Source organism: Rhinoraja longicauda, chromosome 44, assembly GCF_053455715.1.
Source record: "Rhinoraja longicauda isolate Sanriku21f chromosome 44, sRhiLon1.1, whole genome shotgun sequence".
Taxonomy (NCBI): domain Eukaryota; kingdom Metazoa; phylum Chordata; class Chondrichthyes; order Rajiformes; family Arhynchobatidae; genus Rhinoraja; species Rhinoraja longicauda.
In genome coordinates this window covers 6,775,084-6,802,149 of record NC_135996.1, presented here as the reverse complement: position 1 = coordinate 6,802,149, position 27,066 = coordinate 6,775,084, and the positions used below count along the sequence as shown (strand labels likewise).

Genomic DNA, 27,066 nt, shown 5'->3' with positions numbered 1-27,066 from the left:
CGTCCATCACAGTGAGTCTCCTTCAGTCACCTCCTCACTGTGATGGAAGGCTAGAATGTCTTTTCTCTTCCCCTGTCTTCTCCCGCGGTCAGGCTGTTGAAGTTGCCACGTTCCAGGCCGCGCCGGACGGTGAAAGGTCCGCAGTGGGCTGACCCAAGCCCCGCGGTCCGGGGCAGGCGAAGTCGCTGCAGCTGCATGTCGGGGCGGTCATGGCTCCCGACATTGAAGCCCCCGCCGAGCAGAGAAAAATCCTTTAATTCTGAGGCTTTGACTTCTGGACCTAGACCCACCCACTAGTGGAAGCATCCTCTCCACACTATCCAGGTCATAATCTGGAGTATTTCTGTGGCAGTGCTGCATTGAAGAATGGGGCATTTTTTTAAATAGCCTTGTGCAGTGACATAGACAATAGGTGCAGGAGGAGGCCATTCGGCCCTTCGAGCCAGCACCGCCATTCAATGTGATCATGGCTGATCATTCTCAATCAGTACCCCGTTCCTGCCTTCTCCCCATACCCCCTGACTCCGCTACCCTTAAGAGCTCTATCCAGCTCTCTCTTGAATGCATTCAGAGAATTGGCCTCCACTGCCTTCTGAGGCAGAGAATTCCACAGATTCACAACTCTGACTGAAAAAGTTTTCCCTCATCTCAGTTCTAAATGGCCTACCCCTTATTCTTAAACTGTGGCCCCTTGTTCTGGACTCCCCCAACATTGGGAACATGTTTCCTGCCTCTAACGTGTCCAACCCCTTAATAATCTTATACGTTTCGATAAGATCTCCTCTCATCCTTGACATTGCTAAACCAGGCAAGATAGAGGTCATTAATTACCCAGTCAGTCAAACTTGGTGACCAAACTGGTGATTGGATTTTCATATTTCTTTGTAATTGCCCATTGTTCTTTTCCTGGTGAAAATTATCTTGCTTTTATTAGGAGAAGTTGTAATGTTTGCTTCTTTTGATCTTTGTATGGTTTGTTTTCCGAGTGACTAGTGATAGGCCAGGATACAGTGGATGTGGAGAGAATGTTTCCACTAACGGGAGAGTCTAGGACTGGGAGAGGAGTGGGAATGTTGGAGACGTGAGAAGGGATTGTCACTGGGTTATTTTTTAATATATAATATAAACATTAACTAGCTAGTGGTGGATACAAGGAACTCTAAATTTACCCACTGAGTTACTCCAGCACTTTGTATCTTTTTTTGTAACAGTCTGAAGAAAGGCCCCGACCCGAAACGTCACCTATCCATGTTCTCCAGAGATGCTGCCTGACCCGCTGAGTTACTCCAGCACTCTGTGAAACGTCACCTATCCATGTTCTCCAGAGATGCTGCCTGACCCGCTGAGTTACTCCAGCACATTGTCCTTTATTAATTGGTTCCTTATTTGTTTACCTCCTGTGGCATCTTACTTTGCACAAATGAGTTGCTGTATTTGTTGGTTGTAATTATACCATACTCTGTAACTGATTAGTTGTGAGGTTTTTGGCGTTGCATCTGTTTGTTTTTAGTCTGACAGAGGCAAAATAACAATAGTGCTGCCTGTGTATGAACTGCCAACTGTTGGTGGAGAGGCTGCAGTCCCAAGTAGAGTGTTGCTGTTCACAAGCCATAGGAGCAGAATCGAGCCATTCGTCCAATCGAGTCTACTCCGCCATTCAATCATGGCTGATCTCTGCCACCTCGTCCCATTTTCCTGCCTTCTCCCCGTAACCTATGACACCCGTTCCGATCAAGAACTTGTCTATCTCGCCGATCAGTGGGTCGAATCCCCCCCCCCCACCCCCCCTGCAGCCAGGGTTCTGGAACTCTGGCACGGCCGGAGCTGGCGGATCCGTTCTCATAGCCAACTTTGCAGGCTGGTATCTCGCCGCCTAGGCAGTCCGTTCCGGTACCGTTGGACTCCTCTGGAAGGCTGTGACCTCTGTTGGACTCGGCGAAATGGATAATACAGAAAGGCTCGGGAACCAAGGGTGCTGAAAAATCAGTGGTAGACCTGTAATTAGTTTCAGTATTGCTGTTAGACACAAAATGACAATAGACAATAGGTGCAGGAGTAGGCCATTCGGCCCTTCGAGCCAGCACCGCCATTCAATGTGACCATGGCTGATCATCCACAATCAATACCCCGTTCCTGCCTTCTCCCCATACCCCCTGACTCCGCTATCCTTAAGAGCTCCATCTAACTCTCTTGAAAGCATGCAGAGAATTGGCCTCCACTGCCTTCTGAGGCAGAGAATTCCACAGATTTACAACTCTGATTGAATAATTTTTTCCTCATCTCCGTTCTAAATGGCCTACCCCTTATTCTTAAACTGTGCCCCCTGGTTCTGGACTCCCCCAACATTGGGAACATGTTTCCTGCCCCTAGTGTATCCAATCCCTTAATAATCTTATATGTTTCAATAAGATCCCCTCTCATCTGTCTAAATTCCAGTGTATACAAGCCCAGTCACTCCAGTCTTTCAACAAATGACAGTCCTGCCATTTTGGGAATTAACCTAGTGAACCTACGCTGCACTCCCTCAATAGCAAGAATGTCCTTCCTCAAATTTGGAAACCAAAACTGCACACAGTACTCCAGGTGTGATCTTACTAGGGCTGGTGTAACTCAGCAGGTCAGGCAGCATCTTGGGAGAGAAGGAATGGGTGACGTTTCGGGTCGAGACCCTTCTTCAGTCGGGAGGGGGCAGGACAGAGGTAGAATGTAATTGGAGACAGGAAGACTAGTGGGAGAACTGGGAAGGGGGAGGGGATAGAGAAAGGGACGAGCTGACCAGGGAGTTTCAGAGGGAATAGTCTGCAGAAAGGGGTGGAGATGGGAAGATGTGGCCAGTAGTGGGATCCCGTTGGAGGTGGCAAAAATGTTGGAGGATTATATGTTGTTGTTGTTGTTGTGAGTGTCTCAAAATGGAGAAAGACTGAAATTGCTCTGTGGTTTTTGGGTCAGTTTTACTGTGGCAGAGATCTGGAAGCAGATTATTGGTTGCAGGATGCTTTAGGTTTTATTTTATTTTTAAACACGCACAAACAGAGACACCTACACCAATGGGTATTCTGGCCAACAACGAAAAATCTAAGCCACCTTCAGTACAAAAATAGGTCTTGATGGTGAGTAGGTATGCAACGTAACGTGAGAAAATATGCAATGTAATGAAACAAATAGTATGCTGCACTGTTTCAATATTAAAGACACTCCTAAACTTCGGTGGAATATGTGGCTTAGGAAAGTTGGGGGTCAGATGGATGGGCCTGTAGTCTCGCTCCTTTCTCTCTTTTATTCAGGCTTAAGTTTCGAGAGATGCAGCATGGAAGCAGGCCCTTTGGCTTACTGAATCCACGCTGGCCATCGATCTCATGTTCACACCAGTTCCACGTTGTCCCACTTTCTCTCATCCACTCCCTACACTCCAGGAGCGATTTACAGAGGCCAATTAACTTACAAACCCGCACATCTTTGGGATGTGGGAGGAATCCAGAGCACCCGGAGGAAACCCACGTGGTCACAGGGTGAACGTGCAAATTCCACACATTCAGCACCTGAGGTCAGGATCAAACCGTAGTCTCTGGTGATGCGAGACTTTACCAGCTGTGCCGCTGTGCTGGCCAAGTAACTAGGGACAGAACCTCGTGGTGGCACAATGGTGCAATTGTAGAGTTACTGCCTTACAGCGCCAGAGACCCGAGTTTGATCCTGACTACGGGTGCTGTCTGTACGGTGTTTGTACATTCTCACTATGACCACGTGGGCTTTCTCCAGGTACTCCAGTTTCCTTCCACATTCCAAAGATGTACAGGTTTGGAGGTTAATTGGCTTTGGTATTATCCCTAGCGTGTAGGATAATGCTAGTGGATTGCTGGTTGGCATGGACTCACTGGGCCGAAGGGCCTGTTTCCACACTGTGTCTAAAGTCGATGATTCTTTTCCCATGGGTGCAGTGCTGCGTTCTAGGATCCTCAAAGATCTATCTTTTGACATTCCAATTGCTGATACACAGGCTGTTGCTTGGTGAACTTGCCCAAAAATTCAGTGTCGGTTTCTACCTATGCTGATAAGACCCAGCCTTGTACCACCACCTCCTCTCTTGTGTTCGCCACTGCAGATAAGATCTTGTATACAATACCAGATGCAGCTAAGCCTTCCCAGCGAAAACCAAGGTCATCGCCTTTGGCTATCTTTTGCCAGGTGTTTCTGTTCAATCAGTTGGTTCCTACGCAGTCACAAACCTTGCAAATAGCTTGAGAATCTACAGGGCTGCACATAGCGTAAGAGGTAGAGTTGCTGCCTTACATTGCCAGAGTCCCAGGTTCAACCCTGACCTCGTGTACTGTCTGTACAGAGTTTGTACGTTCCCCCTGTGACCATGTGGGTTTTCTACTGGCACTCTGGTTTCCTCCCACATTCCGCAGGTGCTCTGGTTTCCTCCCACACTCCAAAGACGTACAGGTTTGTAGGTTAATTGGCTTATGTGAATTGTCCCTATTGTGTTGGATAGTCCCTGATCGGCATTACTTTGGTGGGCCAAAGGGCCTGTTTCCACACTATCTTTTTTGAGTTTAGAGATTCGGAGTGGAAACAGGACTTTCAGCCCACCGAGTCCGTGCCGAGCAGCTATCTCCGCACATTAACACTATCCTACACACACTAGGAACAATTTACATTTATATACTAAATGTATATACTATTTATATACATTTATATAATTAACTTACAAACCTGTGCGTCTTTGGAGCGTGGGAGGAAACTGAAGATCTCTGAGAAAACCCACGCAGGTCATGAGGAGAACGTACAAACTCTGTACAGATAACACCCATGGTCAGGATCTAACCCGGGTCTTCGGAACTGTAAGTCAACAACTCTACTGCTGTGCTGCCCAAGTCTAAAATAAGTAAAATTGATTTGGTGATTTATGTTGCATCTCTAATTTGATTGACAGCACAAGAAAAAATTGGCGTCTGAATGGATTGATTGTGACATTTGTTTCCTGTTTGCTTTGAAGAAAATTGCCATAATGCCATTTGTTCAAGTTCATTAAGAAATGAACTGGATTCCTTGTGGGCGCTGGGTGCAGTACTTTAACCTGGACTGCATATGGTTTTGATAGTTGCCAATTCACCTGTTTGTGATACAGTGCAATGTTTCTCCAAGTTGGGGACAATGGGGGTGCATTGTGGTAATTGGCAGCATGTTTCTGCTGGTGTTCTTCGTGCAAGTCCAGACAGCTTCAAACAAAAGTTTTTTACGATTAGAAGAAGGGAGAGTGTGGAAGTTAAGGGTTTTTCTACAGTTTTTCGACTAAATCTTACTTTGAATTCTTGAACCTATCCATCCATGTTGCCAGCAGTTAGTTTATTTTAGAGATGCAGTGCAGAAATAGGCCCTTTGGCCCACCGAGTTCGCGCCGACCACCGATCCCCAAACATTAGCGCTATCCTACACACTAAGGGCAATTTACAATTTTACCAAGCCAATTAACCTACAAACCTGCATGTCTTTGGAATGTGGGAGGAAACCGGAGCACCTGGGGAAAACCCACGCAGGTCACGGGGAGAACGTACAAACTCTGTGCAGACAGCATCTGTAGTTAGTATCAAATCCGGCGCTGTAAGGCAGCAAAAAATGTGTACGAAAGAACTGCTGGTTTAAATCAAAGGTAGACACAAAATGCTGGAGTAACTCAGCGGGACAGGCAGCATCTCTGGAGAGAAGGAATGGGTGATGTTTCGGGTCGAGACCCTTGGTCTGAAGAAGGGTCTTGACCCAAAACATCACCCATTCCTTCTCTCCAGAGATGCTCCCTGTCCCGCTGAGTTACTGAGCATTTTGTGTTTATCTTTACAGTAGATGGACATCTTGTTTAGCTTGTGAAGGACAAAAACTGCAGATGCTGGTTTAAATGGAAGGTAGACACAAAATGCTGGAGTAACTCAGCAGGTCAGGCAGCATCTCTGGAAAGAAGGAATGGGTGATGTTTTGGATCGAGACCCTTCTACAGACTCAATGGATGATGTTTCAGGTCGATGTAGTCGGAGACAGTAAGACTAGTGGGAGTGGCATCAGTCTGAAGAAGGGTCTTGACCCGAAACGTCACCCATTCCTTCTCTCCCGAGATGCTGCCTGACCTGCTGAGTTACTCCAGCATTTTGTGAATAAATACCTTCGATTTGTACCAGCATCTGCAGTTATTTTCTTATATTAAGACTAGTGGGAGAACTGGGAAGGGGGAGGGGACAGGGAGGGAATGGAAGGACTATCTAAGGCAGCAACTCTACCGCTGCGCCACTGTGCCGCACCGGATATCATTGCTTTGCAAGTTCAGCTATGTTAAAAAAGCAGTTGATTTAAGTGTGTGATATTTGACAGAGGACCTTGGCCAATTTTTCTTTTGGGAAAAGTTTGCGCGATTGTCACCTGGATTTTAAACAAACACCAGTAATTATGCCATTTTTGAGTCTGAAAAGTTCTGTCAGTGCTTGTTACCGCAGTGACTCTTGTGAGCATTGCAAAGCTGGGGCGGAGTGAAAATTGTGAAACACATCCAGCGAGGGTGTTTGTAACAGGATTCCATTTTATGCTTGGAAGCTGCATGCTGCTTAAGTCTCTTGCAAGTTAAAAAATTTTTTTTAAGGTATAACACATGTTTTTGATGTATTTTTCATGCTAATTTAATTTGCTCGCTCAGTGCTCTCAGGAATGTGCCTAGTTGGTGCTGTTTCAAATGATTTGGAGGGGAGAGAAAATCTCCCTTAATTATGGAAACAATAGAGAAAGTTCCTTGTGTAGGAAAGAACTGCAGATGCTGGTTTAAATGGAAGGTAGACACAAAATGCTGGAGTAACTCAGCGGGACAGACAGCATCTCTGGAGAGAAGGAACGGGTGACGTTTCGGATCGAGACCCTTCTACAGACTCAATGGGTGATTTTTTCTGATCGAGACCCTACTTCAGATTCAATGGGTGACGTTTCGGGTCGAGACCCTTCAGAAGAAGGGTCTCGACCCGAAACGTCACCCATTCCTTCTCTCCAGAGATGCTCCCCGTCCTGCTGAATTACTCCAGCGTTTCGTGTCTACTCTTGTTTAGCATGTACGGGTTGGACCAAAGGGACTGTCTTCATGCTAAGTAACTCTGAATCAAACCATGTTGTTTCGGCATAGAGCTGAAGCTATTGGCTAGTGAGAGACCAGAATAGCTGTGGGTATCTTATTGTAGGCTTTTGTCGGAGATTCCGTTAAGTAACTATTCTCAGTATGACAGCTTTTTATTTTATAAGTCAATTCCCCCCTGTAAATGACAGAATAATCCCCCTTTGAATCGGTGCTATGCAGCCAGTGGAAGCTGAGCATATTTATTGAATCGATGTGGATATGTTCCCTGATGCCAAATAAGGAGGGGAGATCGTCACTGATAACAGGTATTGGCTTCTGCACAGTTGGCCTTTGTAGCAGATGAGTGGAGAGCAATCACAATTTTCTCCCAAACACTCCTGCTGTTCTGTGTTCAGAGGAAACTTGTTGAGAACTCTTGTGAGAATAATAGGCTTCTGGTTGACCTATTTTAAAAGGTCCATGATATAGAAATCTACGAGGAGCAGCAGGATTGTGTGAGGATCGGTTCTCTTTCAGATGGGGAGCATCCATTTCATTTCAATTAAATGTTAGCTTCCACTGATCAATGGCAATATAGTTCTGGTGATGGATTTCACAGCGGGACAGCAAAATGAGGTGCTTCACCTTTTGTTCTCCTTTATCAGAGTTGTCTAAATACTAGCATTTGCTGTTATCACTGGACTTAATAAACCACACTGGCACCAATTAGCAGCAGGTAAAATAGAATGAGCAATATGTGATACGCTTTCTTTATGGCATCAAATTACAGCACTTGTTAGTAATAGACTGCAGCTATACATTTACCACTTGAGTTTGGATATGCTTTTAAAACTATCAATCCCGATAGTTTTAGTTTAGAGATACAGTGTGGAAGCAGTACATGCTGACCATTGATCACCTGTAGTATAAGAAAATAACTGCAGATGCTGGTACAAATCGAAGGTATTTATTCACAAAATGCTGGAGTAACTCAGCAGGTCAGGCAGCATCTCAGGAGAGAAGGAATGGGTGACGTTTCGGGTCGAGACCCTTCAGACTGTGAGGATCGCCTGTAGATATCACCTGTAGATAGACACAAAAAGCTGGAGTAACTCAGTGGGTCAGACAGCATCTCCGGAGAAAAAGAATAGGTGACGTTTTGGGTCGAGACCTGACCCGAAACGTCACCTATTTTTCTCCAGAGACGCTGTCTGACCCGCTGAGTTACTCCAGCTTTTTGTGCCTATCTTCAGTTTAAAACAGCATCTGCAGTTCCTTCCTACATATTGATCACCCGTACACTAGTTCAAAATGTAGGAAGGAATGGCAGATGCTGGTTTATACCGAAGATAGACACAAAATGCTGGAGCAACTCAGCGGGTCATGCAGCATCTGGGGAGAAGAGTCAAGTCATGAGTATTTTATTGTCATATATGGCCCAGATAGAACAATGAAATTCTTACTTGCAGCAGCACAACAGAAAAGGAAACTGGTGATGTTTTGGGTTGGAACCCCTCTTCAGATTCTAGTCTGAAACGTCACCAATCACCAGTCTGAAGGAGGGTCTCTACCTGAAACGTCACCCATTCCTTCTCTCCAGAGATGTAGCCTGTCCCGCTGAGTTACTCCAGCATTTTGTCTATCACTAGTTCTGTTATCTCATGTTCACATTCTACACACTAGAGGCAATTTACAGAGGCCAATTAATTTGTAAACCTGCACGGTCTTTGGAATGTGGGAGGAAACTGGAGCATCTGGATAAGACCCACGTGATTACAGGGAGAATGTTAAAACTCTGTTCAGACAGCACCCGCAGTTGAGATCGAACTGCATCTCTGGCGCTATGAGGTAGCAGCTCTACCTCCATGCTGCCCTAGATTTGCCGGCTATAAATTGTTGGTCATAAATTATTTGGATAAGAAAGTTTGTTGGCAAAACAAAAATTGGTGGCGTTGAATGAAGATGAAGGTTGTCTAAGGATACAGCAGGACATGGATCAGCTGGGGAATTGTGCAGAGCGATGGCAACTGTAATCCAGGCGTGTGAGGTAATGCACTTTGGGAGATCAATGGAGTAAATGAAAACATAGAAAATAGGTGCAGGAGTAGGCCATTCGGCCCTTCGAGCCTACACCGCCATTCAATATGATCATGGCTGATCATCCAACTCAGTATCCTGTACCTGCCTTCTCTCCATACCCCCTGATCCCTTTAGCCACAAGGGCCACATCTAACTCCCTCTTAAATATATCCAATGAACTGGCCTCAACTACCTTCTGTGGCAGAGAATTCCACAGATTCACCACTCTCTGTGTGAAAAATAACTTTCTCATCTCGGTCCTAAAAAGACTTCCCCCTTATCCTTAAACTGTGACCCCTGGTTCTGGACTTCCCCAACATCGGGAACAATCTTCCTGCATCTACCCTGTCCAATCCCTTAAGAATTTTGTAAGTTTCTATAAGATCCTCCCATAATCTGCTAAAAGACAGGATGTTGATGTACAGAGAGACATCGTCTTTGGTCCTTGAACACAGCTGAGGTGCATTAATGCTGCTCATCCATTGTAAGCCATTTCCAATTTCCACCATGTGCCTCCGAGACCAATTCTCTGTTCCCTAACCAAAGTTCCCAGAACCCTCTGTTCAGAGACCAATTCCCCAGCTGTCTGCCCTCCACAGCCTCCATCCTTGTCGATCCCCATCCCCACACTGCCCATTTTTACCGTCTCCCCAAAATCCATAAACAGAACTGCACTGGCAGACGCATTGTTTCTGTCTGCTCCTGCCCCGCTCCATTCATTTCCACATCCCTCAATTCCATCCTATCCCCCCCCCGGTCCAATCCCTCCCATCCTATGACCAAGTCACCTCAAAAGGCCCTTTAAGGACTCTCAGTCTGAAGAAGGGTCTTGACCCAAAATGTCACTTATTCCTTTTCTCCAGAGATGCTGTCTGACCCGCTGAGTTACTCCAGCCTTTTGTGTCTATCTTCTCTGTTCTCTGATCCTAGAACGTTGTGGTAATTGGAGCTATCTACAGTGTCATTTGTAGAACAGAGGACAAATTAGGATAATGCTGCTGCACATGCCAAGCCTTCAGCAACCCTATTGCGCTAAACATTGTAGGAAATTCCTACTAGGAAGCTTGCTGATGTCAAAGTGTTTAAAGTTGTAGCGTGAATGTTTTCTGAGAGTTTTGAGATTAAAAGCCTGTCCTTTGTACTGAAGGCATATCTTTTGAATCCACTTCAATATCAAGTCTGAGCAAGTCATCCTTCCATGTTATGCTTAACTTAATCTGTGTCTTCAACTTTATTATCATTGACCTTGCATGCTGTGTCACCGTCAACCTAATCTCCTCGCGCGGTTAGTTATTCCCATTGACCCTTGTCAGTAGTTCATGGATTTCTCTTTCTCTCTCCTGGGGCTGTGTAGCTCGTTGAGAATTTGTTTCTAATTTTGGAATTTTGTCGACTTGATAGTCCCGCCACGAAAAGCTGCAAAACTGGCGGTCTTTCTGCGATGATCAGATGATGATATGTGGCCCATTGTTCTGTTGATGCGTGCACTTAGCCCATTCATCTTCACCACTCTCTGATTCCGAGGTTGGGCTGCCCTTGAAACCGCGGGGAGCTGCCACAGCACCAGCGAAATCTGCTGACTCTGCCTCGGCCTTTCAGAGACTTTGCTTCTTTTTCTTTCGGCAAAAGCCCTTTGCCTTTTGCTATCCCTTCATGCTGGACTTGTCTGCTGAATATATGTGTGCGCGCTTTTGTCCGACTACACTCTCAGCAGACTGTGCACATGAGAGGGAACAAATTAACCTCTAGTGTGAATTGTAATTTAAACTTCAGGTAAAATGTCTCGCGTGTGATATTTGAAGCCCTAATGGGTCTTAAAATGCCACAAGGGGTGTTCTAATTGGCTGCTCTTAATTATTGTTCTATTTGCTTTGGAAAATACCAATCAAGGGTGTAATGTTAACAGCTTCTAGAGCGGTGCTTCCAAGGTTGCTGGGGGAAACTAGTGACGGGTAGACAAATATCGAACTGGTGATTATTTGCGAACAATCCCAGAGGACTAGCTAATATTGTAGAGATAAGAAACTGGGGTGGGGGAAGGGGGCGAAATAGGACTGTATTTGAGGCAATGATACAAAGTGCTGGAGTAACTTAGTGGCTCAGACAGCATCTCTGGAGAACGTGGATAGCTGACATTTCAGTCAGGGACCCTTCTGGTCTCGACCCGAAACGTCACCTATCCATATTCTCCAGCGACACTGCCTGACCTGCTGAGTTACTCCAGCACTCTGTGAAACGTCACCTATCCATGTTCTCCACAGATGCTGCCTGACCCGCTGAGTTACTCCAGCACTCTGTGAAACGTCACCTATCCATGTTCTCCACAGATGCTGCCTGACCCGCTGCGTTACTCCAGCACTCTCTGAAACATCACCTATCCATGTTCTCCAGAGATGCTGCCTGACCTGCTGAGTTATTCTAGCACTCTCTGAAACATCACCTATCCATGTTCTCCAGAGATGCTGCCTGACCTGCTGGGTTACTCCAGCACTCTGTGAAACGTCACCTATCCATGTTCTCCAGTGACACTGCCTGATCTGCTGAGTTACACCAGCACTTTGTATCATTGCATCAAATATTGTCCCATTTACGTACATTAAAAAAATCCTGGTTAATCAGTCTGATGTCAGTAGAAGGGAAAAGTACTTGAGGCTTTGGAGGAATATAGGTTATTGTGGGACAGACAGCACAATTTTGTTGAAGGCAATCTATCTAACAGACAAGTGCAGTGGTATTTGAAGATAACTCATTATCTTCACTGACTGATGATGAAAACAGCTGATGAAGAGTCTCGATCTGAAACGTCACTTATTCCTTTTCTCCAGAGATGCTGCCTGACCCGCTGAGTTACTCCAGCATTTTATGTCTATCTTCAGTATCTGTAGTTCTTTGTTTCATTAAATACCAGTGGCCCTTTTAGGTTTACAATTCGGGGGCGGCATACTGGCGTAACAGTAATCCCAGTCTCCTTTTCTCTTTAAAGCCTCTAATGATCCTCCTTTGCAAACAGTCATCCCATTAGTGTTCAGAAATATCTTTGGACTGTGGACTTGTAGCACAAATCAGAATTTTCAACCAAACAAACTCGGAGAGATTAACATTCCTAATTTCCATTTATCCCTGTTTATTACCATCAAGTCTAATTTAGTTTAGAGGTACAGTGTGGCAATCGGCTCTTCGGCCCACCGAGTCCGTGCCAACCAGCAATCCCCGTACACTAGCACTATGCTACACGTGCAGGGACAAGTTACAATTTTTAACCAGAGAAAATGAATCTACAAACCTGTACGTCTTTGGAGTGTGGGAGGAAACCGGAGCACCCGTAGAAAACCCACGCGGAGAACGTACAAACTGCAATGCATACAGCGCCCGTAGTTAGGATCGAACTTGGGTCTTTGGAACTGCAAGGCCGCAGCTCTGCCGCTGCGCCACCAATAAAAATAATCTTTGCCTCACTTGCCCATGTATTGTTACAATGGGGATATACTATCACTATCATTTATTGGCATTGAGTTGCTTTCTTGAACCACAGCATACCGTCATGTTTCTCCTGTGGTGCTGGTGAACATGAAATCCCCTATGCTGATGGAAGGAAGTTACAAGATTTTGATCCAAGTGCTTGCTGCATGTTAATCACTATCAGAAACTTGAACACCTAATGCAATGTGGTGTAAGTTCCAAAGTTCTCAAGTTGCTTCCAAAGCCGTGACTCATCATCTCTAATCCCCTTTGGCAACTGCTCCATTTTCCCTTTACCGCTCGCAATTGTAGCTTGGGTCAACCTGGAGAACCCAGGAGATTGACCATAAGCAGAATTAGGACATTCAGCCCATCAAGTCTACTAGAAACATAGATAGGAGGTGCAGGAGGAACTCATTTGGCCCTTCGAGCCAGCACCGCCATTCATTGTGATCATGGCTGATCATCCACAATCAGTAAGCTGTGTCTGCCTTCTCCCCATATCCCTTGATTTCACTAGCCCCTAGATAACTCTCTTTTAAATTCATCCAGTGAATTGGCCTCCACTACTCTGCCTTTCAGTCAAGGCTGATCTATCTTTCCCTCTCAACCCCATTCAGGTTTGTCGGTGAGTTGGCTTTGGTAAAATTGTAATAGAGTCCCTAGTGTGTAGGATCGTGTTGGTGTACAGGTGATCGCTCTTTGGTGTGAACTTGGTGGCAATGAACTTCACAGTCTCTTTTGCATGAAAGGAAACTAATTTGTGTAGTACCTCGTAACATCCTTGAATATCCCGAAGCTTGTAACACATCATAAGATGGTGTCATCAAAGTGAAACCACTAGTTAAAAGGTTTCAAAAATTACTAGCAATCTATCAAACCCAAAGAGTTTGCTTGGTATTTGAGATGATTTTTATATAGCACTACATTGAAATTGATATTGAGTGTACTCATAGGGGCTGGCCACAAAACAGTTACAAGTTGAAATGGTACGATTTAGTGCTGGGGCTTTCCAGCCATCATTTCACTATTCGACAACTGAATGCTGATTTCATCTTGCTAACTTGGAATAATGAAGCCTCAACAATACAAAGTCTTATGATTGGTGGTATATTTTTCTCAGAAAGAACTGTCAAGAGCAATTTCATATAAATTAATTGCCCTTGCCCTCCTTAGTTTGCCACACTCTCTCTTTTACTTTTTTCCATGCCTTTCTATTCCATCTGTCTTCCGGGGTAGAGATTTCAAGAGATTCAACACCCTTAAGACAAGGTTCTGATGGACACAAAAAGACAGAGTGCTGGAGTAACTCAGCGGATCAGGCAGCGGTCACTTATAGGGGGGTGGGGGGCACTGCTGGAGTAAACAAACATAGGTTTTTTGTCTAAGTCAGAAACCACACAACCATCACTCAATATGGTGACCATACCATCATAATATTGTAATGAATGACGACAGAGGACTGATAAGAAAGAGCAATCTCTAAAAATGGAAAGAGGATACTAGTTCAACTAGTAAGAAGGAACATTGGACTTTGAATTTAATAATAATACTATGGAAACACATTAGTATGGAGGGATGTTTTCTGACACAGGGACTATAAACTGTAACTAAGAAGAAATAGCAGGGGCTATTCTGGTCATGGGTATGTTACTCAAAGTTTGCTGACAAGACGTTCCTGTGCACCAAGGGTGAAAACTTAATACATTACTAGTCAGTCAACCCTAACGATGGTGGGAATAATTCTTGGAAAGCAAGGAGTATAGACTATTAGTTATTTAGACAAGGGTTAATCAAGAATATGCATTCGGGAAAGCTTGCGGTCGGCTCGCTTGACTGAGAGTTGACAGAGGGGGTAGTATATTTAGTGGTGGACTTTAGTTTTAGTTTATTGTCGCCTGTACCGAGGTACAGTGACAAGTTTTTGTTGCGTGCTCTCCAGGCAGCGGAAAGACAATACATGATTACAATCGAGCCATTTACAATGTATAGATACATGATAAGGGAATAACGTTTAGTGCAAGGTAAAGCCAGTAAAGTCTGATCAAGGATAGTCCGAGGGTCACCAATGAGGTAGTTTGTAGCACCTGCACTGATGTACAGCACTTTGGTCAACGTGGGTTGTGTTTAAATGTGCTATACAAATAAAATTGACTTGACTTGACTTGACTTGACAGAGGGCAGTGGAGGCCAAATCACTGGATGGATTTAAGAGAGAGTTAAATAGAGCTCTAGGGGCTAGCGGAATCAAGGGATATGGGGAGAAGGCAGGCGCCGGTTATTGATTGGGGACGATCAGCCATGGTCACAATGAATGGTGGTGCTGGCTCGAAGGGCCAAATGGCCTCCTCCACCTGTTTTCTATGGTTTCTATAAAAATTTCCACCCCTCCACCTTAAACCTGGTTCTCGATTCTGTGACTCTAGGCAAGAAACTGCGTCTACCCAATCTATTCCTCTCATGATTTTGTACACCTCTGTAAGATCAAATACAAGATGTATGTGGTTAATTGTTAAGCAGATATATGAGACAGTTTGGTAATACTGGAGCCCTTTCAAATACCAGATATGCATGCTTCAGTTGCAGCAAGATAACACTGGTCACTACACGGTGGGAAAGACGTTTACAAGGATGTTGCCGTGACTGGAGAAATTGAATTTGGGGAGGGATTGGCAAGGATTGTTTTCTGTGCAACAGAGGGGACATTTTAATCAATGTATTTCAAAATGTGAGGCTCACTTTTCACCTTGCTTCCCCAAGCAGAAAATTCAATGATTAGAAAGCTACAGATTTAAGGTACCTGATAGAAAGATTAGGGGAGAGTGAAAGAAAAGTGCTTTTACTTGTAGTAGTGGGGGATTGGAACTCATTATGGGAGGGATTAGTGGGACTCGGTTTGTTTAACAGGACCCGGATGAGGCCCTGATGTCCCACGAATGAAATGGCTCCAATCTAAGAGCTAGAAGGTGTGAAAGCAGGGCAAAGGGAATGGGGAATCAAGGAAAATATAGACTAAATGTTAGCTGGGAGAAGGTAACAAGAAAGCAAATGGATAAATTGCAGTCGGAGACAGTAAGACGGGAAGGAGAGTGAGGGAAAGCAAGGGTTACTTGAAGTTAGAGAAGTTATTGTTCATACTGCTGGAGTGTACGCGAGGCAAGCAAAATGAGGTGCTGTTCCTCAAATTTACGCTGGCCCAGGACAGAAAGATCAGTGTGGGAATGGGAAGGAGAGTTAAAGTGCCCAGCAACAAGATTAGGTAGGTTCAGGCAGACTGAGCGGAGGTGTTGAGCGAAACGATCGCCGAGCCTGCGTTTGGTCTCGCCGATGTACAGGAGTCCACACCTGGAACAGCGGATACACTAGATGAGTTTGGAGGAGGTGCAAGTGAACCTCGGCCCCACCTCAAAAGACTGTCGGGGTCCTTGGACGGAGTCGAAGGGGGGGAGGTATAGGAAAGGGTGTTGCATCTCCTGCGGTTGCAGGGGAAAGTATTTGTAAAAAGGAATTGGTCTATAAATAACCCACATTTCTTTCGCAAGACATGAACATGTACTGTTTCATGAAACATCAACATTTCGTACATAATCGAAGACATTTAGTGTATCGTTGCAAGAGGCAAAAAGTCACGGTGGTAATTGGTAAAGGGTTTGCTTGTCTCTGCTTGAACTGATGCTGCCAGATTGTGTGGGGTTGTGGTTGATGCTGAGAGCCCATCAAAGCCATTGCATTCTGACAGAGATTACCATGGTGTCTGGGGTATTTGCTCTGAGGTGTGATCTTGCAAGTTCGATTACATCAGGTATTGCTTCAGTTGTCCATGCAACAATTATAGTCGTACACCATGGAAACAGGCCCTTTAACCTAGCTTGTGGTAAAAGCCAGCTTTGTACCATAGCTAAAATCAAACCATTCCTCCAATTTGACGACATTGAAAAGATCATCCACGCATTCATTTCCTCCCGCCTAGACTACTGCAACTCCCTATACACTGGGATCAGCCAATCGTCCCTGTCCCGCCTGCAATTGATCCAAAACGCCGCAGCGAGACTCCTGACGGGTACCCGTAAAAGGGACCACATCACCCCGATTCTGGCCTCTCTCCACCGGCTCCCAGTACAGTACAGAATCAACTTCAAGCTCCTATTCACATACAAAGCCCTAAACGGGCTTGCACCCCCCCCCATATCAAAAATCTTCTAACCCACCACTCTATCTCCAGGTCCCTCAGGTCGGCCGACTTGGGGCTACTCACTATCCTGCGGTCTAGGCTTAAGCTCAGGGGTGACCGCGCTTTTGCGGTTGCAGCTCCTAGACTGTGGAACAGCATCCCTCTCCCCATCAGAACTGCCCCCTCCATCCACTCCTTCAAGTCCAGGCTCAAAACCTATTTCTACTCCCTAACGTTTGAGGCCCTCTGAGGGGGCGCTGTGAACTGTTTATGTAGGTGCTGTTATGTTTGTGTGCCATTGTATGTTCGTTCATAGTACCTGAACTGATGTACAGCACTTTGGTCAACGTGGGTTGTTTTTAAATGCGCTATACAAATAAGATTGACTTGACTTGACTTGACTTGACTTGACTTGCCCATGCTGCCGAAGATGCCCCAGCCAAGTTAGTCCCATTTGCTTTCTCCTAAGGGAGACACATGTCCACTGACATTTGTACTGAGGGCATTGAAAAGACAAATGATTCTTGGTCCAATTTCACCTTGAGGTCAAAGCCATTTAGTTTACTTATTGTGATTTTTTTTTAAAACTGTATGTACACCGATCAGCCAAAACATTATGACCACCTGCTTAATATGCTGTTGATCCTCTGTGTACCGCCAAAACAGCACTGAGGCATGGACTCTACAAGACCCCTGAAGGTGTCCTGTGGTATCTGGCACCAAAACATTAGCAGCAGATCCTTCAAGTCTTGTAAGTTGTGAGGTGGAGCCGCCGTGGATCGGACTTGTCGATCCAGTACACCTCACAGATGCTCAATTTGTGACAGATCTGGAGAATTTGGAGGCCAGGGCAACACCGTGAACACTTCATGTGTGCATTGTGGCAGGGCGCATTATCCTGCTGAAAGAGGCCACTGTCATCAGGGAATACCATTGCCATGAAGGGGTGTACCTGGTCTGCAACGACATTTAGGTAGGTGACACGTGTCACATTGACGTCCACATGAATGGCCAGACCAGGGTTTCCCAGCAGAACATTGCCCAGAGCATCACACTCCCTCCACTGGCTTGTCGTCTTCCCACAGTCGGTTCTGACCAGACGGGATAGCCTTCGTTGCCCCCGCGCATCGATGAACCCAACAACCTGTCTGTCGCCGGTTTGTGGTATGTCCCTCCTCGGACCGCTGTCGGTCGGTACTCACCACTGCTGACCAGGAGCACCCTACAAGCCTTGCTGTTTCAGAGATGCTCTGACCCAGTCGTCTGGCCATAACAATTTGGCCCTTGTCAAAGTCGCTCAGGTCTTTACTCCTGCCCACTTCTCCTGCATCCAACACATCAACTTCAAGAACTGACTGTTCACTTACTGCCTAATATATCCCACCCCTTGACAGGTGCCATTGTAACACGATAACCAATGTTATTCACTTCAGTCTGAAGAAGGGTCTCGACCCAAAACGTCACCCATTCCTTCTCTCCTGAGATGCTGCCTGACTGGCTGAGTTACTCCAGCATTTTGTGAATAAATTATTCACTTCACCTGTCAGTGGTCATAATGTTTTGGCTGATCGGTAAGGGTGCTGAACCGAAATGTCACCTATCCATTTGAAGAAGGGTCTCAACCCGAAACATCATCTTTTCCTTTTCTCCAGAGATGCTGCCTGGCCCGCTAAGTTACTCCTGCATTTTGTGTCTATCTTTAGTATAAACCAGCATCTGCAGTCCTTTTTAAAATAAAAATAAAAATGCATTAAGCATCAACTGGGTTTGGAGTCGTGTGGAGATGGGATTGGATAAGGAACACGATATATAATGGACATTAGTTTCATGTTCACCTGTGAAGAGATATTCCGCGGAATTAATTAAAATTCTCCGGTTGCCGTGGTGGGATTTGAGATGGTGTCTCTGGATCATTAGTGGAGGCCTCTGCATTGCTTCATTGCATCACCTTTCGAGTCATGGGATAACATTGATATTTGAAAAATGTGCATTGATTTGGGTAACATTTTTTGCACAGTTCCAGCAAGCACTTTTTCTCGTTTGAATTATAATAATAAAGATTAATTTTGTTCACTTAAATTCTGAAAAATCGCCTGCACTCTGGAGAGGACATTTTAAACTGTGAATAAATAGACCATAGAGGGCATTTTTGGGTTGTAAAGCAGAAGGTGATCTGCTAGTAATTGCAGCTTTGTTCTTTCCAGTGATGAGAACAGCTAGGGATGATGAAATACGGGGTGGGGAGGGGGGGGGAGAGAGATGTGGATTGACAAGTATTTTCTGTATAATGGGAATGCTAAAATGCAAGATTCCTTTGTGTTTGTCATGCTGGGCGTGTTGTCTTTGCAAACAGTAAGTCGTCCAAGGTACACAGAAGAATTTAACTAGTCGCAAAGACTGAGATGTAGTTAACGAGATCGAGACTTTTAATGTGTTGTAAGGAAAACTGCAGATGCTGGTTTAAATTGAAGGTGGACACAAAATGCTGGAGTAACTCAGCGGGTCAGGCAGCATCTCTGGAAAGGAATGGGTGATGTTTCGGGTCTCGACCAAAGGTAATAGAGCAGAGCAAGATAGACCACTCGACCCTAAAAACCATAGTATGTCACGGCGCCATTTTAGTAGGCAGAAACTTGCAGAAGCATTTAAAGAAAAAGAACAAAAATCTGTGAATTGATACATGAGATATATTCTGCATTTTTATGGTATCATCACGCATATTGTTCCCCCAAAACACTGATTACACCGCGAGAGGCAGAGCGAATGGCGGGGTTTGCCTACTAAAATGGCAGAAGTTACGCTCCTTTGCATACTACTGTTCAGTATAGGCGATTTTGACGGAGTGGTTCATCTTGCTCCTCTAGTATCTTTGGTCTCGACCCGAAACGTCACCCATTCCTTCTCTCCAGAGATGCTGCCTGACCCGCTGAGTTACTCCAGCATTTTGACACTTTTAATATGGTAATCAACCAGGGACAGTTTCCTCGCAGATGTTGTCAGATAATGGAATCATTATACCACATCCAGAGAGCAGTCCTGAATGATTATCTACCTCATTGGTGACTATCCTTGTTTGGGCTTTGCTGGCTTTACCGTGCACCAAACGTCATTCTCTTATCATGTATCTATACACAGTAAATGGCTCGAAAGGAATTGAGCATTGTCTTTCCACTGAGTGGTTTTCACCACACCTCGGTACACGTGACAATAAACTTAACTGAAACTAAGTTGACCTTGATTATTAAGGATGGGTCGGTCAAAGGTTATGGGGAGAAGGCAGGAGAACGGGGTTGATGGGGGAAAGGTCGCTGCAATGTTCCACCCTACTGTGGGATCGTGGTCAGTGCTTGTGTTTCTTTGTGTATGTGTGTGAAATGTTTCTTGGTTTATTTTATGGGGGGGGGGGTGGAATTGAGGGAAACTTTTTTTCAATCTCTTACCTCGACGGAGATGTGATTTTTCTCCATATCGTATCTCCGTCCCCACTGCGGCCTAACCTCGGGGAGTTGGCGGCCTTTCCTGGAGAAAGGCCGCCAGCACCCGTAGTCAGGATCAAACCCAAGTCTCCGGCGCTGTAAGGCAGCGACTCTACTGCTGCGCCACTTTGCCGCCCCAGTTCACTTGCCTGGCGCTTCAAGCCGCGGGCGCGGCACGGACTTTAACATCGCGGAGCTTGCGATCCTTCGCCGAGGATCGTCTGTGGAGAGCTCCAACCGCGGGGCCTGTGAACTTTAACGTCCTGAAGCCCCGCGGTCTCTGGTAAGAAGAGGCCGACTCGGGAGCTCCACGTCACGGAGAGTGTTTTAACCGTCCCGACGCGGGGAGTTTCGATCATCCCGACGCGAGGGCTTCTGACAGTCGGCAGCGGTGACTGTGGACGGTTCAACAGCCCCGACCGCGGGTGAACAAAGAGGAAGCTGATTGAACTTTATTACCTTCCATCACAGTGAAGAATCCACTGTGGTGGATGTTTGTGAAATTTTATTTTCTGTGGCTGTGTGTCTTGTTGCTTTTCACTTAGTATGGCTGTGTGTTAACTCAAATTTCACTGTACCTTAATTGGTACATGTGACAATAAATTAATCTTGAAATCTTGAAATATCATTGGGTTACAGGGTTAAAACAGTTTGGGAAGTTCTGCAGAGAATTCTGTAGCTTTCTGAAGACTACAATCTGTTATCAGTGACTATGTATAAAAACGCCACACATGAGATCCATCTTATTGTTCCTACGGGGCTATGGCCACTGGATTCAATTTGCTTTCTAAATATGGTGATAGTTTAATATGAGGTATATGAAATATTCAGCAAGGTCTGATGCCTGAAGCTTCCTTGGGAAGGAGATCAGGAACTGCAGCTGGGTTAACGCAAGGTCGCTGGTTCTGCAGAATGGTGAACTGAAATAACTACAGCCTCTGTTTATTGTATTTTAGCATAGATGGAGAAATATTAATCTCCAGGCTTTCTTGCCATCCAAAAATTCAGGTTGCTTTGTCTTGAGCGGGTGATTCCTCTGCCTTCTCACTTCCATGTCTTCGCTCGTGCAGACCCTAAGGGTTAAGAGCAAATTTTCTTTTTTTCCCCCCCTCCTTGCCACATTTATTGTTAGTCAGCTGAAGGTTGATTGCCAGTGTTTTGACAGCCAATTACGTGGCTAGAAAGCAATATCTCCATAATTTTATTTATTCATTCAATTTACTTATACAGGGCAGAAGTGGATTGCATTATAACGTCATACAGTTTTTCAAATGCTGGCAGGCTGACTTTGAGTCTTCATCGGATCTGCTGCTGTCTTGTAATACCACTACACCTTTTCACTATTAACAGAGTTCTCATTCTGCCTTGATGGAGCATCATTTTTCGATAACGTATGCACAAAATCCAATCGCTGTCCCCAATTTCATCCCAACTGTGACCTCTGTTGCATTTTGTCCCTGTTGCTGGCTTATTAAATTGACCTTGCTGCTCCATAATGTTTAGTGTAGTTTTTTAGTTTTGTTTAGAGGTACAGCGTTGAAACAGGCCCTTCGGCCCACCGGGTCCGCGCCGACCAGCGATTTCCCCCGCACTAGGGACAATTTACGATTATTACCGAAGCCGAATTAAGCGACAAATTTGTACGTCTTTGGAGTGTGGGAGGAAACGGGAGATCCTGGAGGAAACCCATGCGGTCACTGAGAGAACGGACAAACTCTGTACAGACTGCACCCGTAGTCAGGATCAAACCCAGGTCTCCGGCGCTGTAAGGTTATTATCTGAGTGGTGGCTGATTAGGAGAAGGGGAGATGCAACGAGACCTGGGTGTCGTGGTACACCAGTCATTGAAAGTAGGCATGCAGGTGCAGCAGGCAGTGAAGAAAGCGAATGGTATGTTGGCATTCATAGCGAGGGGATTTGAGTATAGGAGCAGGGAGGTTCTGCTGCAGTTGTACAGGGCATTGGTGAGACCACATCTGGAGTATTGTGTACTGTTTTGGTCTCCTAATCTGAGGAAAGACATTCTTGCCATAGAGGGAGTACAGAGAAGGTTCACCAGATTGATTCCTGGGATGGCAGGACTTTCATATGAAGAAAGACTGGATAGACTCGGCTTGTACTCGCTGGAATTTAGAAGATTGAGGGGGGATCTTATAGAAACGTACAAAATTCTTAAGGGGTTGGACAGGCTAGATGCAGGAAGATTGTTCCCGATGTTGGGGAAGTCCAGAACAAGGGGTCACGGTTTAAGGATAAGGGGGAAGTCTTTTAGGACCGAGATGAGAAAGTTTTTTTTCACACAGAGAGTGGTGAATCTGTGGAATTCTCTGCCACAGAAGGTAGTTGAGGCCAGTTCATTGGCTATATTTAAGAGGGAGTTGGATGTGGCTCTTGTGGCTAAAGGGATCAGGGGGTATGGAGAGATGGCTCGAAGGGCCGAATGGCCTACACCTGCACCTATTTTCTATGTTTCTATGTATCAACTCAGGAGCAAATGAAAGCAGCCCTTTGAGCTGGAGATCTCCAAAAGATGCAGAATCCTGAAAAATCTGCTCTCATTCCAAAGTGCTTTGCAATTAAGCAATTCCTTTTGAAGTACTGTAAATATTATGCTGGTGAACGTGGCAGCCAATTTGCACTCGCTGCTATTTGAGTGACTTTGCCGTCACGATTTATAAGTGCTTCATTAAGTGTTCCAACCTTGCAGAGGGCTTCCAATGTGTTTATCTTATTCTAAAGATCTTGAGAAGGTGCTCCTGTTTGCTTGCATATTCAAGAAAGGATCCTGCATTTGAATCTTGAAGTTTTTTTTTTGATAATCTCTGGGCGACTAATGAAGCTGGGTTTCATGAAATCAGGCACCCGGATTCGATCCTGACTACGGGTGCTGTGTGAACGGAGTTAGTGGGTTTTCTCTGGGTGCTCAGGTTTCCTCCCACCCTCCAAAGACGTGCAGGTTTGCCGGGTAGGTGGACCTGATAGACATCTCGAGCATTTCAGAGAAAAGTCAGTCTGTTATTGGAGGCATTGATGGGGTAGTCAGTCAGAACCTGTTTTACCAGAGTGGAAATTCCAAAGACTACATTCAACGCATAGCTTTAAGGTGAGAGGAGTAAAGTTTAACAGAAATGTGTTGGGCATGGTGGTGGTAAGTGCCTTGGGTGATGGTGGAGGCAGATATGCTGGAAAAATGTTCCCAATGTTGGAGGAGTCCAGAACCAGGGGGGTACAGTCTAAGAATCAAGGGGAGGAATACAAGGCTTGTATTCACTGGAGTTTAGAAGGATGAGAGGGGATCTTATAGAAACATATAAAATTATAAAAGGACTGGACAAGCTAACTGCAGGAAAAATGTTCCCAATGTTGGAGGAGTCCTGAACCAGGGGGCCACACAGTCTAAGAATAAAGGGGAGGCCATTTAAAACTGAGGTGAGAAGAAACCTTTTCACCCAGAGAGTTGTGAATTTGTGCCATTGTCTGCCATAGAAGGCAGTGGAGGCCGATTCACTGGGTGAATTTAAAAGAGAGTTAGATAGAGCTCTAGGGGCCAGCGGAATCAAGGGATATGGGGAGAAGGCAGGCACGGGTTACTGATTGTAGATGATCAGCCATGATCACAATGAATGGTGGTGCTGGCTCGAAGGGCTGAACAGCCTCCTCCTGCACCTATTTCCTATGTTTTTATGATCGTGATATTTAAGAGGCTTTTTGATAGACACGGATATGCAGCAATATGAGTCATGTGCAGGCAGATATTAGTTTATCTAGGCATCATGTTAGGCACAGACACTCTGTGCCGAAGGGTCTGTTTCTTGTGCTGTTCTACATTCTGTACCACATTAAAAAGCTGTACCTCAGTCTTTGACACTTGGCTGGGGAAAATTCAAGGGGTATGTGAATTGTAGCTAATTCTGATTTTGTTGTTTTGTTGTTTCTCTCTCTTCACAGTGACAGCAATGCTGCGTTTCATCTGGGAACAATAACCAGGCAGCTTGTGTAGTGTCAGTGCCTGCTGCAGAAAGTAGCCATCTGAACACACAGGTGCCTGCTTCCAGCCATCCTTGCCCTGTTGGTGAGGATTGGGGAAAGTTGCAGAATGGAACAAAGAAATGCATTGTCTATGAACCCGCCGTTGGGCATGGATGCAGAGGGAAGCCCCGGAAAGAATACCCCGTCGAGTTGCTACAGTAAAGTTGTTGGCAGGAGAGAGGAAGAGTTGGACGGGGCTGCCTTGGACGAAGAAGATGGTACGAACTGGAAGCAGGAGGAGGGCAAAGTAGTCGACTTGAGGCAAGAGCTTGACCCGCCAAACTCGGACCAGCAGCAGTTCTCTGTCAAGGAGACAAACTTTGCAGAAGGCAGCCTGAAGCTGAAAATTGGGCTGCAGCCTAAGAGAACTAAAAAACCCCCGAAAAGTCTGGAAAATTACGTTTGCCGGCCAGCTATAAAAACCACCATCAAGCACTCGCGAACTAAGATAGCCAAAAGTGGGAAGATCTCTGAGGAGAGGGAGGAAGACAGTGAGCAGAAACGGGTAAGGTTTGCACATCCATGTAATATTTTGTAGAGCTTGGCTCTCGTGCTTTTCACTTTTTGATGTCCATATTGGCTCAGAGTTAGAGGTTCACCTGCAACCTCATCAACTGTATCTGGTGTCAACTTCTCTACATTGGCGAGACCAAGCACAGGCTCGTCTTAACCAACCTGATCTCCCAGTGGCTCAGCACTTCAACTCCCCCTCCCATTCCCAATCTGACCTTTCTGTCCTGGGCCACCTCCATTGTCAGAGTGAGGCCCAGCGCAAATTGGAGGAACAGCACCTCCTATTTCATTTGGGTATTTTACATCCCAGCGTTATGAACATTGACTTCTCTAACTTCAGATAGTCTCTGCGTTCCCTCTCTATCCCTTCTCCCTTCCCAGTTCTCCCACTAGTCTTCTTGTCTCCGACTACATCCTATCTTTGACCCGCCCCCCTCCCTTGACATCAGTCTGAAGAAGGGTCTCGACCCGAAACGTCACCCATTCCTTCTCTCCCGAGATGCTGCCTGTCCCGCTGAGTTGTGTGTCTACCTTTGGCTCAGAGTTAGTTTACCTTAAAGTATATTCAAAGGTATTTATTCACAAAATGCTGGAGTAACTCAGCAGGTCAGGCAGCATCTCGGGAGAGAAGGAATGGGTGACGTTTCAGGTCGAGACCCTTCTTCAGAATGTCTTCACTCTCTCCTCCCTTCCCTCGCCCCCTCCCCTCCCTCTCCCCCTCCCCTCCCTCTCTCCACCCCCTTCCCCTCCCCCTCCACTCCATCCCCCTCATCCTCCACCCCCTCCCTCCACCCCCTCCCTCCACCCCCTCCCTCCACCACCCCCCTCCCTCCACCCCCCTCTCTCCCACCACCTCCCTCCCTCCCTCGGAGATAGATTTAAACTTTAAAATGTGAATAGCTATAAAATATAACACCAATTTCAATGAAACCTCTTCCATTAGCACCAAAGGGATGACGGTGAGTAAGGTGGGCCTAACATTGTCGCACTATCGTGTACCGTTTTGCCTGTAGTTCAGGAACAAATAAACAAACAAACGATAGTTTTAGTATATAGAAGATGTGCGGGGCAGGTTTTTCCACACAGAGTGGTGGGGGCATGGAACACATTGCCAGGGGTGGTGGTGGAGGCAGATATGATAGTGCTGTTTAAGAGGTTTTTAGATGGGCACATGAAAGTGCAGGGAATAGAGGGATATGGATCATGTGCAGACAGATGAGATCAGTTTAACTTTGCATCTTGTGGGCTGAAGAGCCCGTTCCGGTGCTATACTGGTCTCGGTTCTAAATCTGGCCTGGTCTACATTTGACTTGAGAACCATCTACGAAACGTATAAGATTATTAAGGGGTTGGACACGTTAGAGGCAGGAAACATGTTCCCAATGTTGGGGGAGTCCAGAACAAGGGGCCACAGTTTAAGAATAAGGGGTCGGCCATTTAGAACGGAGACGAGGAAAAACCTTTTCAGTCAGAGAGTTGTGAATCTGTGGAATTCTCTGCCTCAGAAGGCAGTGGAGGCCAATTCTCTGGATGCATTCAAGAGAGAGCTAGATAGAGCTCTTAAGGAGAGCAGAGTCAGGGGGTATGGGGAGAAGGCAGGAACGGGGTACTGATTGAGAATGATCAGCCATGATCACAGTGAATGGCGGTGCTGGCTCGAAGGGCCGAATGGCCTCCTCCTGCACCTATTGTCTATTGTCTATTGAGGTTGACTTAATTGCCTCTTCAATTCATAATGGACATTAAATGCCGGCATTGCAGGCGACATTTGCGAGCCGTGAGTGAAAGAAAGTAAACTCTGATAGAAAGTATTGCTTTCCTCAGATTATTTTAGTCACTAATACCCCAGACTCTGTGGAGCTAAGTTATCTTGTTTTTTCATTAACCCACCATAGAAATCCTTTGTGGGGTCTCCCAGATGAGCAGACGGGCAGATTATAAACCAGTATATTCTTTGCAGCAAAATTGCTACTTGTCTTGGTTTTTGTTGGGAGTATGACTGTAAGTAATTTGATTCATTTTCTTAATACTTTTTATTAAAATGAAAAAAAAAAAAATCATTGCAGTTGTCTGAGGAGAAGAAAGAGAAAACTGGAAATAGAATACCGGTTAATGCATCAAGGCACAAAACATTTAATCCACCATTATTGGTTGAAGCCTTGACAGACATGTTTGTTTTTTCAGTGGTTTCTTATTTCAAACTTAGAGGCTTTCAGAGTTTAGTTTGCCAGGGCTCCAGCATTCTGCAAAAT

At 45.5% G+C, this 27,066-nt stretch overlaps 1 protein-coding gene across 3 annotated transcripts in view; it reads left to right on the top strand.

Moving 5' to 3' along the window:
• The window catches only part of ash1l (ash1 (absent, small, or homeotic)-like (Drosophila)), a 227,793-nt gene that overhangs the window by 8,011 nt on the left and 192,716 nt on the right, over positions 1–27,066 (top strand). For all 3 annotated transcript variants that reach the window (XM_078432000.1, XM_078431999.1, XM_078431998.1), the window contains one exon: positions 24,221–24,806. In XM_078432000.1, the coding sequence (XP_078288126.1) occupies positions 24,369–24,806 (438 nt within the window). In that variant the 5' untranslated portion in view covers positions 24,221–24,368. The remainder of the gene's footprint in view (positions 1–24,220; positions 24,807–27,066) is intronic.